At 48.0% G+C, this 13,358-nt stretch overlaps 1 protein-coding gene across 1 annotated transcript; it reads right to left on the bottom strand.

Moving 5' to 3' along the window:
• Positions 1–12,188: 12,188 nt before the first annotated feature.
• LOC144769751 (olfactory receptor 8H1-like) lies at positions 12,189–13,133 on the bottom strand. Its single transcript, XM_078653930.1, has one exon. The coding sequence runs from the start codon at positions 13,131–13,133 to the stop codon at positions 12,189–12,191; it is 945 nt and encodes a 314-aa protein (XP_078510056.1).
• Between the last annotated feature and the right edge of the window lie 225 nt (positions 13,134–13,358).

Raw genomic sequence — 13,358 nt, 5'->3', positions numbered from 1 at the left:
AAGTGGAGGGATCTAAGGATAGGTTCTGAGGGTTGCGGGGTGAAATATGAATAACTAGCACCTAACGTTTGAAAGACAGTATTTCATTCATGGCTACCAATGGGCACTCCCCTAGTCCAGATGGCTAATTATAAGGGCCTGGACTGGGTATTTTCTTGTCTGCAACAGCAGCCACTAGAAGAGCTTCCTGAGAAGGCGCATGACTCCAGAACAGGATCCCGCGATGGTGGTCACATGTTCCCTCATAGAGAGATTTTCATCAACCAAGATTCCCAGGTTTCTTGCTTTTACTCTTGGGGTGGGAGCTGAGCCCAGGCCCTGAGGCTTCAGTCCTCCTACCACATACAATGAGCTTTCCTGAATATCAGTTTTGCTTGTGTTTATCTGGTAGCAGTTAGACTGCATCCAGGAGGCGATCTTATCCATACAGTTCTGGAATCTCTCTTTAGTAGAGTCAGGATTAAGTTCCATTGTGATAATCAATTGTGTGTCCTCTGCATCAGAGAAGACCTCAAACCCAAATGATTTTATCGCTTGGGCCAGAAGTGCCAAATAGACATTAAACAGCGTGGGGCTCAAAGAAGACCCCCTATGGCACTCCCCTGTACAAGGCTATAGTTTGAAACAAAATGACTCTAGCTGTACTGCATGGGTGCACTCAATCAGAAATTTCTTCAGCCAACTCATGGCCTTCCCCCGACACCTATATCCTCCAGTCTTTGAAATAAGACTGAGTGGGAGATGGGGTTGAAAGCTGCAGAAAGCTCTAAAAGCACCAGCATCACTCAGTGCCTGTCATCTAAGGAGAGTCTTATGTTGTGTAAGACTTCCACCAATTCAGTTACCGTACTAAAAGAGGCTTGAAAACCTGATTGAGAGATATCAAGCATGAGTAGGCTTTCCTGTTTTCAGTTTCTATTTTTGGTAAATACTGGTGAGGTTTTTTCAATGTTTTCAAGTGACTTCAATACTTGAAAAAGCAGTGGCTATCAGCGGTTACAAATTTTCGAGCCATTAAAAACAACAGAAACAGTGTTTTTCGGTGTTTATGGAACTTTTTGCTTTTATTATTGCGTGCTTTCTGCACTGATAGTGCTCCTACAATGTAAATGAGGTCCAAATATTTTTTTACAAATCAAACTTATCGTAGTACATCATACAATACTTCTTCAGTGAGTCTTTGGTCAAGCACGCTCACTCTTTCCGTCCCATGTAAACTTTCATCGGTGAAAAGGCCCTCTCAACATTGGCACTTGAGACAGGCAACACCAACTTAGCCAGTATACAATTTGCTAACTCTGGCCACTGACATAGCTTTCCATGCCAATTCTGGTGCACCTGAAGATTGTGATATGCGTTGAACTTGGCACATATGCCCTCAGAGTTATTGAAGTTGTCAAAAATGAGGCAGCACTTTGAAACTCCAGAGAAAATGTCTCTTTACGGAAGGAATCTATAACTTGTGCAGAGTACTACAGCGAGGCTTCATTGAGTTCAAATGCCATGGTTGTTGAAGGACTATTTCTCATACATTCTAAAATAAAAATTCCTGAATTGTTCCTCAACATTTCTTTCCTTACCAAGTGGCAAGCACTCTAACATGGAATATGTTGCAGTGCCAAAGTCACTAAAAGTGTCTCCCAGCCTACTCTCAAGGAGATGTTTCACATCTACATCACTTATGCTGAACACCTGGTAGACATGGGTGTTTTCAGACTCTTGTTTTCTTATTATGTCCACTACAGCAGTCATGCTTTCCTGTAAAAATCTAAGAATGCAGTACACTGCACTTTTCTTCAAATCACTATCAATATGTGACCAAAGATCCTCACATTTCTTACCTTTGGCATCATCACTCAGCAAAAGTTCTATAAACGGTTGCCACATGGATATTATAGCATTCATAGCCTCTAGGACTGAGAACCACCAGCTAAATGACACAGTTGAGATGACTCTTTCGTTGATGCCACACAAAGCACAACATGAGAAATATTTGCGTTTTAGTTTCCGTGCATAACAAATCAGTGCACCAGAATGGACTAAAAAGTCAATAGCATTATTCATTAACTCTTAAGGTTGTAAAGATACTTTCAGCACACCATCTAACAAGTGGCAAGGATCTCTTACGGGGAAGCACTTCAGCTCAGGCATTGATTTTGACAGGTCATCACACAACTTTTTCATATACGTAGCTGAATCACTGCAACTACAAACAAAATCACTCCAATCTTTGTTGAACTTGGTAAGAACTTTTTGCAGCAGCATTCCAAGTGACGCTGTGTTCCATGTTTTCCAAAAGTTTGGTGTCATATTTTCAACAGAATCCAGATGCTTTGTGTCTGCACTCTTTTCACATGTACCTGTCACTATTGCTTGCATTGAATGTTTAAGGCCTGGGGTGTTTGGCAATTCACCTACTGTCAATACTGGCTCACTAGAAAAGGGTGCTGATGTATCAAGGGTGTTTACCCATTCTCTGTGGGTAAATGTGATCGTACATATTTGGAAAGATTCTTATGAAACCTACATTTTTCCCTTCAGTGAAAGACTCAGGCATAGACAAAAATCAAATATTATTTTGATATTTCCTGATTCTCTACAGTTTATAAAATAAATAAACAACACCTAAAACATGCTTATAACTCCGTAACTTTAGACCAAAGACAACAAAACTGAAATAAGGAAGAAGAAACAATATTTTAGTGACATTCCTAAACAGCAAAACTCAAACAGAATAATGATAGCCCAGTCTTTCTTACTGCTACCTTATATAACAAAGATACATTGTATTGACCCCTTCAGAAAGAAATAAAAATTACTCTTTGCCTCTCCTTTTCCTTTCTTTGAATTTAGTTTGTGGTTGTGCAGGTTTTTTTTCAGTGTTTATATGTTTACACTGGTGAGGGCTATTTCCCTTCCGATGGGGTTTTATCAGTTATCATAGGTTTAAACCTAAAACCGGACAGCCTAAGCATGAGATAACTTTCCAAAATATCTGTTAATTGCGAATTCGCAAGCATTTCCATAACTTTCCCAAGCAAGGGGGGTGCTAGGTGGCGCCGGACCAAGATGGCCGCGCTGTAGTGAGGCTCTCGCCTAGCTGAGCCTACATCTATCCTTTAACCCATCCTGACCAGGAAATAACGTATTGCCTGCAGCGGAACCTGAATTGCCTCACTGAGAGGAGTGTGCCGATACCTGCATCTTCCGCGCAGCGCATCTGGAGCCAAGGAAATCAGCCCCGCTCCCTGCGAGCGGCACCCCGTGCTATCCTGCGGTTCCGCTCTTCCGGGAGTACCAACTAGGAGAGACCGGGGCTTTGAGGCCTGGGCGGAGGCGCCCGCTCCCTGGACGGCGGCGGCGCGTGGGCCCCTCCGCAATCGCGAAGCACACCACAGAGGTCGGATGAGGAGGTAAGAGGCCCCAGATCCCACCGGAGCTACTCGCTGACCTTCCCACCGCCTGGAGACCGGAATTACGAAGCCTTCGCCTGGCTGGGGCCCACTTGAAGACGCCGGCCCCGTTCTGGTGCCGGACTCCACTGGCGACTGTCTGCGGCGCCCAACCCACACTGCTGCTGCGGGCTCCCCGTGCCGCCGCCACATCTGGGGCCCCGGAACAAGACGGGAGCGGGAGAGCTGTTGCAGGGCCATCGCGACGCACCTCGTGGCATAACGCCCGGATCCCCTCTGGACTCGCGAACACTTGCCCCTGCATGAGTCGGGTCCCATAGCGTGCAGCTGGACTCCATCACATGGCAGTAGGCTACTGGTAGTGTCGGATCCTCCATCGTACGCCCCCCCTCCCCCCTGTCGTGAGAGACAAATTATTAGCAGTCATTGCAGCCATCTTGGAGCGAGGCCTGGACTGCTGTGCTCTGCCCTAACGGGAATTTGGGAGGCTGGGTACACGGATCGGCCGCTGCGCGCTGCGTTCGAGTCACGTTCACCTCGCATCATACAACTAGGCCTGCACTAACAGTACATCTTTACGGCTACACCTCATAACATCAAGGTCACCTCTGGGCCTACTCTGGGATACCCTCCACAGTGGCCTTTTCCCGCCCAGAGGGTGTTGAGCGATATCCGGACCGGTGTAACACCTTTGTATCTCCCTGGGCTCTGCCCCGCACACGGAGTGGTGCCTTGCTCAGTGACCCGCCCCACCGCGAGCAGAACGATTTCACTCACCGGCGGCGGGGATGGACACCCCAGAGGCGGGATATCTCTCTCTCCTGGGTGCCGCAGAGGTCGGACTATTGGACTACTATATAATTTGGGGGCCGGGTGGATCACGTGCGACCTCCTCACCTTACTGAGCCCGCGGCTCCTTTCCCCATCCCTCGGTTATCGACCACCACGAATCTGGCGGATCCCACAGCCGCGACATCGCGGACGCCGAGACGTGTCATGGGCCGTGGTGACGCTAGGCAGTCCAAGATCCCGTTCGAAGCCAGAAAGACATCCAAAACGATGCCGGGGCCAGAAGGGAGCCCTACTACACCAACTCCGCCGGAGGAAGACTGGAAATCCCTGCTCCTCGGCATGAAACAAAGCCTCTCGACAATAGATGCCAAGGTGGCAAAACTGGACCAACACGACACCCGCATAAAGGAGGCCGAGGACAGAATATCTGGATTGGAAGACGGGGCCACCTCTGCTAACCGTCAAGTTACTCAAATGGACAGACTTCTCAAGCTCATTGCGGACAAGAATGAGGATTTGGAAGCTAGGTCCCGCCGCAATAATGTCCGCATTTTAGGCCTGGTGGAATCTACAAATACGGGGGAAATGGAACTCTTCGTGGAAAACCTGGTGACCGAACTGTTCGGGAAAGAATCCTTCTCCCCACACCTCATCGTCGAGAGGGCGCATAGATCTCTCACCGCCCGCCCTCCTCCAGGGGCTACACCTCGACCCATCGTTGCCCGGTTCCTGAACTATAGAGACCGCGACGCGGTTCTACGTCGTGCACGCGAGCTTGGCATTGTGGCCTACGGCAACCCAACCTTATCCTTCTTCCCAGGAAGCACGGCGTAAATTTGTGACAGTTAAAAAGAAATTACAACCTCAAGACCTCTCCTATGCCGTGCTCTATCCTGCAAAACTAAAAGTCTCCTACCAGGGCAAGCACCACATCTTTGCAAATCCACAACAGGTTGAAGACTTTTTCAAGCAACATAAAAGGGACCGTGCCAGGGAGGGTCAAGATGGGCGCCGCTCCAGATCGCACTCACCACTGGAACAGCAGGACTGATGTTAGCTAGGCTTCTGCCTGGACCAGAAGACCCGTATACCTGGACATTGCTGATGCACTGTATTTCCGGTGAGGTACATTTACTGACTTCCTATCCACTGGTCTGAATGATATTGTGTGCTCGGCAACCCACCTCCATGCCAGGTCGGACGACCAAGTTACTACCTGGAGTCTCATGGGTGCGAGTTAAGAGGTGGGAGGCAGGTCGGGCGCCCCTAGATACGTATCCCCAATGGGTGATCCCCTTTCCGCCCTCTCCCTCCACAGGGTAGGGGCTTCTCTTGAATGTTGTTTTATTTTTTTGGCTTTGGGTGGGTGGGTGCTCTATACCCGGTGGGTTGGGGTTGCCGGTGTGGGAGGGGGGAAATTCCGATGCACCAGAAACGGGGTCATAACGTTGTTAGTACGAACATGGGTCGGGATTGCCAGCATGGACTACGGGGTTACTAGATGCACTCCTGATGTTGTTTATTATGCAAATCTTAATGTCATGCTTATACATTGTACATTTTTGTATCCTCTGGGATGGGGGACGTAACTGACATGCAACCTGAACAACAATTAAAACTGATCTCATCGAATGTCCGTGGACTCAACAACCCGAGGAAAAAAAGGCAGATTCTGGGATACTTGGATAGGCAGGGAGTGTCTATTGCCATGCTTCAAGAAACGCATCTAATGTCAGGCAGTCCCCCACTGTTTGCATCCCGATGGGCCTCCAGCAGAGTATTCTCGTCATATTCAAACTATGCTAGGGGGGTCACGATCTTGGTCAGACGAGGGGTACCCTTCACTCCGGCCGGTATTGATGCTGAAGCAAGTGGCAGATATTGCATGGTATGGGGCAGACTCTACTCACATACAGTCCTACTTGCATGCTACTATGGGCCTAATACTGATGACCCGACTGCACTTCTTACACTATGGGGTAAAATTCAATCGATGGGAATCGCACATATCATCCTGGGAGGTGATTTCAACACCGCACTTCGGCCAAACATGGATAGGTCCTACCCACAGGTGACACATTACACTCACACTCAGCGCGTCCTATCGGACATTGTTGAGGAGCATCGCTTGATTGATGCCTGGAGACACGTACACCCCGCACTCAAACAAGGCACACACTTCTCTGCTGTACATTCCACCTGGGCACGTCTTGACTATGTATTTTTTACTGCAGGCCTTTCCCCTTGGCTAGTCAGGGCCTCCCACCTTGCCCGTACCTTCTCTGACCACTCACCAGTACTCGTGTCACTGCGCATCCCTCTAGATGTTTCCCCTTACTTAAACTGGCGTCTCAACCCTGCACACCTAACCGATTCAGCTTTCAAAGCAGAACTAGAACAAGACATAAAAGATTTTTTTGAACGCAACATTTCATCGGTATCCAGTCTCACAACAGTTTGGGAGGCCTTCAAGGTCACCATAAGAGGATGGTGCATTGCTAAAGGAGGAGGTGTCCTTAGATCCCTACGAGACGAGCTACATAAACTTGAATTAGAACTGAGACGACTTGAACAGGAGGTTGCCCATACCACACGTGGCCACGAAGCCAGAGTACAACTCCGAGAGAAGCTCAATGAATATGAAGAGCTATCGGAGAAGGAATGTAATTTCCTAGGGAAGCCACACATTGCACGTAGATATGGGGAGGGCGACAGGCCAGGCAGAGTGCTAGCGTCTACTGTTAATCCCCCTCGGTACCACAATTATATCACCACCCTGCTAGACGAACATAATGTGCCCCAGCGGAGCATACCAGACCAACTCAGGGTCCTCACAGAGCATTACTCTAAGCTTTACACCTCTCAGAGATCCGCTCCGCTAAATTTAAACACTTATTTAGATGACACTGCACTGGCATGATTGGGCCCGTCCCAACAGAAGTTCCTACATCACCCAATTGAATTGGAGGAAATAACAGATGCCATAATGTCCATGAAATCAGGCAAATCGCCGGGGTCGGATGGCCTACCAATTGACTTTTACAAGGCCTACATGCATGTTTTGGCCCCGATCCTGGAACAAGTGTATTACACGGCTCTTGAGAAGGGTATTCTGCCGACCACTATGCACGAAGCCCTTATAATATCACTGCTGAAGCCGGGCAAACCACCGGAGTCTTGTGACTCATATAGACCCCTATCTCTATTAAACTCGGACATAAAAATTCTAGCGAAAATACTTGCATCGCGCCTCAACCTACTGATGGAAAGGCTGGTACTACCAGACCAAGCTGGCTTTGTCCCAAACCGTGCGACTTCCCACAATCTACGAACACTTCAAGCAGTGATACAGGACATTAACCCCACTTGCGAGGCGGCCGCCATTTTTCTCGATGCCACGAAGGCTTTCGATTCGCTAGAATGGGACTACCTACTGGTGTTACTAGAACCCATGGGATTTCCGTTTAGATTCCTTGACTGGATTCGATTACTGTACCACCAGCCTCAGGCGTCGGTTGTGTTAAACGGCTCCCGCTCGGCCCCCTTCCAGATTTATCGTGGTACGCGGCAGGGATGCCCATTATCCCCAGTCCTATTTGCCATAGCAATCGAACCATTAGCAGCCAAACTACGCCAACGCCACAATCACCGCTCTCTCATATACCCAGAAAGACAGTTACTTGTTGCACTGTTTGCCGATGATATGACCCTTTATGTGCACAACCCACAAGAAAATCTGAATCCCCTGTTGCGCAAGATTACTAAATTTGGAGGTATCGCGGGAATACAAATAAACTGGTCGAATTCAGCCCTGTTTCCGCTGACTGACAAGACCATGCAATTCCCCATAGACTACCCCCTGATCTGGGAGGAAGAGGAGATCAAATATCTGGGCATCAACATAACTAGACACCGCGATACCCTCATTCGGGCTAACTACGGAACTGTTCTGGACAAGCTGACTGATAACATTAGCAAGTGGATTCGTCTCCCACTGTCAATGGCAGGACGCATCTCACTGATCAAAATGGTAGTATTACCTAAACTACTGTATCTCTTCACTAATATCCCGTATAACCCGGGTGCTCACTTTTTCTGGACGCTTAACTCACAAATGTCACGCCTCACTTGGGGTGGTAAACAAGCCCGGATCGGCATGGGGATGCTAATGCTGCCTTACCATCAGGGTGTACCCAACTTCCGGCGTTACTATGATTGTGCGGAAGGCCACTACGCCGCATACTGGCTCCACCCTCCCCCGTTCATGGCGCATTTGGCAGTTGAGGATGGTTATATGAGGCCTCTGCAACCATCGGGCTATCTCTACTCTGACGCCAAGATTGTGGACCGTGATGCCACCACGGTTGATTGTGCAGTGCTGGCCTGGAGACGCTTGGCTGAGGCCATGGGAATGCCGTTCCTATACTCGCCACTCATGACCCTGGCACATGACCCACAGCTTAGTATAGCTTGTGAGGAAATCGGCTGTAAACTGCTTACGAGACTAGCACTCCACACGTGGGGCGACCTATATCTTCAGGGCAGCTTCCGCACATCGGCGCAATTCTTTGGAGATGTCTCCCTTTCAATCATGGATACGTTTCTGTATGTGCGACTGAGGCAAAATGTTAAAGCGGTCACCCCCCGCTTTCCGGACGAACCGGACACTGTACCGCCCCTTCAAACCCTACTCCAGTCAGATGCCCCGAAACATGTTGTCTCCATGCTTTATAAACACACACAGGCAGCCCCATCCCCCCCCTCTCTTAGAGCGAGGCGAGACTGGGACAGTGACCTAGACGCCCCAATGTCGGACGAACAATGCGAAGAGAGCTGTGCACACACTACCGCAGTGACAGGTAACACGCGCCTCAGGCTGGTGCATTATAAATCTCTGCACCGGCTCTATTACACCCCGGCCAAACTGCACCGCTTTCAACTTCGGGATGATGACCGGTGTTTGCGTTGTGGGGCCGAGGGAGCGGACTTCTTTCACCTCGCATGGACGTGTCGTGCTGTGGCGTCTTTCTGGGAGGAAGTGTTTACAGCCATGTCGGACATGGTTGGAATGACTGTGTTAGCCTGCCCGAAAATCATACTGCTGAGGCAGACATGCCCTGCATTGACGGCTCACCGGAAATTTTTCGCGATGGGTTTCCTATTGGCGAAGCGACATGTGGTGTGCCTCTGGGGACGCGGGCGGGCACCCAAGTTTAAGACTTGTCTGAATACGATGTCCACGTGGCAAGACCAAATGCACAATTACGCTGAGCTCTTACCACATAAATCACGGCCCAGGGACATATGGGGTCCACTTACTGCGTACCTTCTTCGACTTCAATCCAATACCCAGGAAGAGGACGACACAGTCCCACAGGGGGACGCTCCATATACAGCACCACACCCCTAGGATGCGACACCCGTGGAGACTGCCCCAGTACGTATGCCCTGCCCGATACATGTGACACTACCTGCGATATTACACATTGGAACTCCTGCTCTATAATAATCGGCATCCACTCTACGACTGGGATGTCAGAGGTTCACATCTCATTTCAACTATACTGGTTGCATCCCTTGCTTTCTAGCTCCCTAGTTGCGTTCTCCTACCCAGGGGACATACACTTAGAATGAAGTACTAATGGACACATCTGGTCAAATTCGTTGCCTAATCCTTGGTCACAACCCCCTCCCCCCCCCCATGTCATTAGGACTGCTCCACTAGGTGTTGAGGGACTTCGTTCCGGGTCATTATGGACAGAACAATGCCGTTGATACAACACCAACACCCCGGCACCGAGAGACCTCTTTTCTCCACATGCACAGTACGGTGGGCAAATAGTGGGGGGGAACAGTCCGCAATTGACCCACTAGTTTGCTGGTTACATAGTTACATTAAAGTTACAGAAAAACGTGAAACCTCAAGCATTCTCTGTCCTATGTATTTTGTTATCTTCATCATTAATGAATGCATCCTTACGCAGCTTCCAGTAGCCTTCAGCGCGGCCGGCCCTGATGGGTTGTAGGCGGCTTGCTGTGTCAGCCACATGTTCCTTCAGTAAATGATTTATATCAATGACACTGTGGTAGCTGCCGGCCTGGACTTCTAGGTTGTATGCCGAAAAGCTGTGTAATCTTTAATTGCTCCAATAAAGGTTTAAAAAAAAAAAAAAGAAAAATCCCAAGCAAAAGAAGTAGCAAGATGGGTCTGAAATGTTCTAATATTTTAGAGGCTGCAATGTTGTTTTTTTATATGGGTTTACCCCTAGCTGGTTTCCACTTAGGAGAAAATGTATCCAGGCCCAGGGAGAGGTTAAATAACTGAGTGAGGACAGAAGGGGTGCTGAAGCCACAGTTGCCATAATAAAAGGAGGTGTTAGGTCCTCTGGTGATTCCGACTTCACTGTATTTACCAGCATATTGACTTAGTCTGGGGTCACCTTGTTAAACATCTCCAGGATAATAGGGCAGGATGTTTCAGTGGGGGTGCAAGCAGCCCTGGTTACCACCATGCTCTTTTTACAAAAGTACTGTAAATTCTGGAAATGTTATCATCAAAATATCTGACCAGCTCATTAGTAAGGTATTAGTAAGCTTTATTGCTTTGTGGTAACAGAACACCTGGCACTTGGCCTCATGTAGTCAAACTGGTGTGTAGGCTATGGGAATGGTTTTTGTAGTGGTGCTTTGCAGATCACCTTATGCACTGGACCTGGAAGAATGGGAAATCAGGCCATCACACAAATAACACAGCCGAAGGCCATAGACTGCTGAGGGCTGTGTTAGTTGGACGATTTATGCCCGGCGGGCCACTTTATTTGATCATATGACACAATCAAAAAGTTTAATCTAGGAAGAGGAGAGTTCTTTCAATATGCCAAGATTGCGGACACAGCAGGGGAAATATGGCCAGGGTTCCCTGAGGTCCCGAACCCACTCAGATACTTGTTACTCTGTTGCTAATGTCGGTAGGTTAAAGAATCGTCACACACATATACTGTGCCCTCTGAAGAGACAGGCCACGACTCCCCTTAAAGATCGAAGACACGTGACGTCAGATATGCGAATTTCCCATTATATCTGCGGAATGGACTAAGGTATGGCAGATTTTTTCAATGTTGTGTGGGGTTGTCCGCGAATCCCACCTTATTGGAATGAGATATTACAACATTTACACAGGGTCACAGGTGAGACAGTCTCTAGAGAGCTAAAAAAATGTTTACTGGGTCTAGTCCCCTTGAAGAATAAAAGGGAAACTTAGCAGACGCTTTGTAATACTTAAATTGACACTAGCCTAGTGGCACATGGCCATTAGATGTCTAATCACTAGGCCGCTTTTGTCTGCTGAATGGCTGAGAGATATAACAGTATGTGTCAGGGTGGAAAAACAACATATGAAAAAGATGAGATGCAACAATAGACTGGCAGATGACTTACTTTGATGAGGGGCATGGTTTGACTACTGATAACACGGATGCCTCCTCTGCCACTGGGGGGACACCAAAGGATGAGACTCCTGGAACTGTTGATACTGTCACAGAGGGCTACTGTGCTACGACTGCTGGTATTAGATGAGAGCGCTGGGGCAAGGGGTACCATTGTCTTATCACTTTGTCCATTTCCTTCTTATCTTGTTGTACCTCATTGACTTCATTGGCACATGATTCTAGTGTATTGAACTGCAGATGAGCTAATTGTCTCCTACAGATTGCTACTACTGTTGGAATGTGAGGGGTCATTGGAAACCCTGTGTTGTGCATTGATGTTGTATCTACTGTATCTCCTTTAGCACTGCATGGTATTGAAATGCCAATAAAAATAATTTTTGGTAAAATCATGCTAGATGGAATCGATTTTCACACAGAAAAAAGAGGAAGCTCTAAACCAGCATGGGTCTATATGGACTTTTGCATCAACGTGGCTGGTTGATGTACTTTCTGCAGAGCGGCTAAAGATGGGTTCCACTAAAATTCAAAAATGTCTTCATTTTTCTTTGATATCTTTTTTTTTTCCCCAGACTTTTCTCAAAGCATTTTTAACATCCTTGTTCCTGAGAGTATAAATGAGGGGGTTTAACATTGGAATGATAACAGCATAAAAGAATGAGTACAGCTGATCCTCACCATGTGCGTACATTGACATTGGCCTGAGGTAGGCACAGAGGATGGTCATGTAGAAGAGGAGAACCGCAGAGAGGTGGGCAGAGCAGGTGGAGAAGGCTCGGCTCCGCCCAGCAGCAGAACGGATGTTCAAGATGGTGGAAATGATTAGAGTGTAGGAGGTCATGGTCAGTAGAGTGGAGCCAATCCCCAAAGGGGCCCCCAATGCAAATGTCATGATGACAATGATGTAGCTGTCTCCGCATGTCAGCTTCATCAGTGCAGTCAGGTCACAGAAGAAGTGCCTCAGTTGGCGCGAGTCGCAGAAAGATAAACGGGAGGTGAAGAAGGGGTGAGGCACGGCGTCAACCATACCAATCAGCCATGAGATGGTACTCAGCTTCACACAGGTTCTCTTGCTCATGATGGTGGTGTAGCGCAGGGGGTTGCAAATGGCGACATAGCGGTCATATGCCATGGTGGTAAGTAGAACAGACTCTGTGCTTACAAAGAACAGAAAGAAGTAGAGCTGTGCAATGCAGGCATCAAAAGGAAGGGTCTTCAAATCAGTCAAATGGACAGACATTGCTTTAGGGAGAGTGACAGAGATGGAACACAGGTCTAAGAAGGACATCTGACCTAGGAAGTAGTACATGGGTGTGTGCAGCTGAGGGCTGAGACAGATGATGCCAAGGACGACTGAATTCCCCACCACAGTGATCAAGTAGATTAGAAAAAGAGCAGCAAAGATTGGGATCTGAAGCTCTGGACGGTCAGAAAGTCCTAGGATGACAAAGTCGGTTGTTGAGGTGCTGTTATCCCCTTCCATTGCCTGGTGGTATCAGATAAACAAGGAAACAAGTGATGAAAGACGAGCTGTAAAAGACAGAGGACAATACTAAATCAATCATTTCATATGTGCAGCACTAGCCAACTCTGATTCTTATTGCATTGTGCGTGTGTATTGATTTACATAGAATACTTGTTCATACAGTTTTTCGTTTGGGAATGTTTTGGAAGTCTCAGAAATATGAATTTCTGGGCCCTTTTGAGT

This window comes from Lissotriton helveticus, chromosome 7 (genome assembly GCF_964261635.1).
Source record: "Lissotriton helveticus chromosome 7, aLisHel1.1, whole genome shotgun sequence".
Classification (NCBI taxonomy): Eukaryota; Metazoa; Chordata; class Amphibia; order Caudata; family Salamandridae; genus Lissotriton; species Lissotriton helveticus.
The sequence above is the reverse complement of the archived record's forward strand: the minus strand, read 5'-3'. Positions and strand labels throughout refer to the sequence as shown.

Coding starts and splice junctions, on each gene's coding strand:
- LOC144769751 (XM_078653930.1), bottom strand. CDS start 13,133: ATGGAAGGGGATAACAGCACCTCAACAACCGACTTTGTCATCCTAGGA.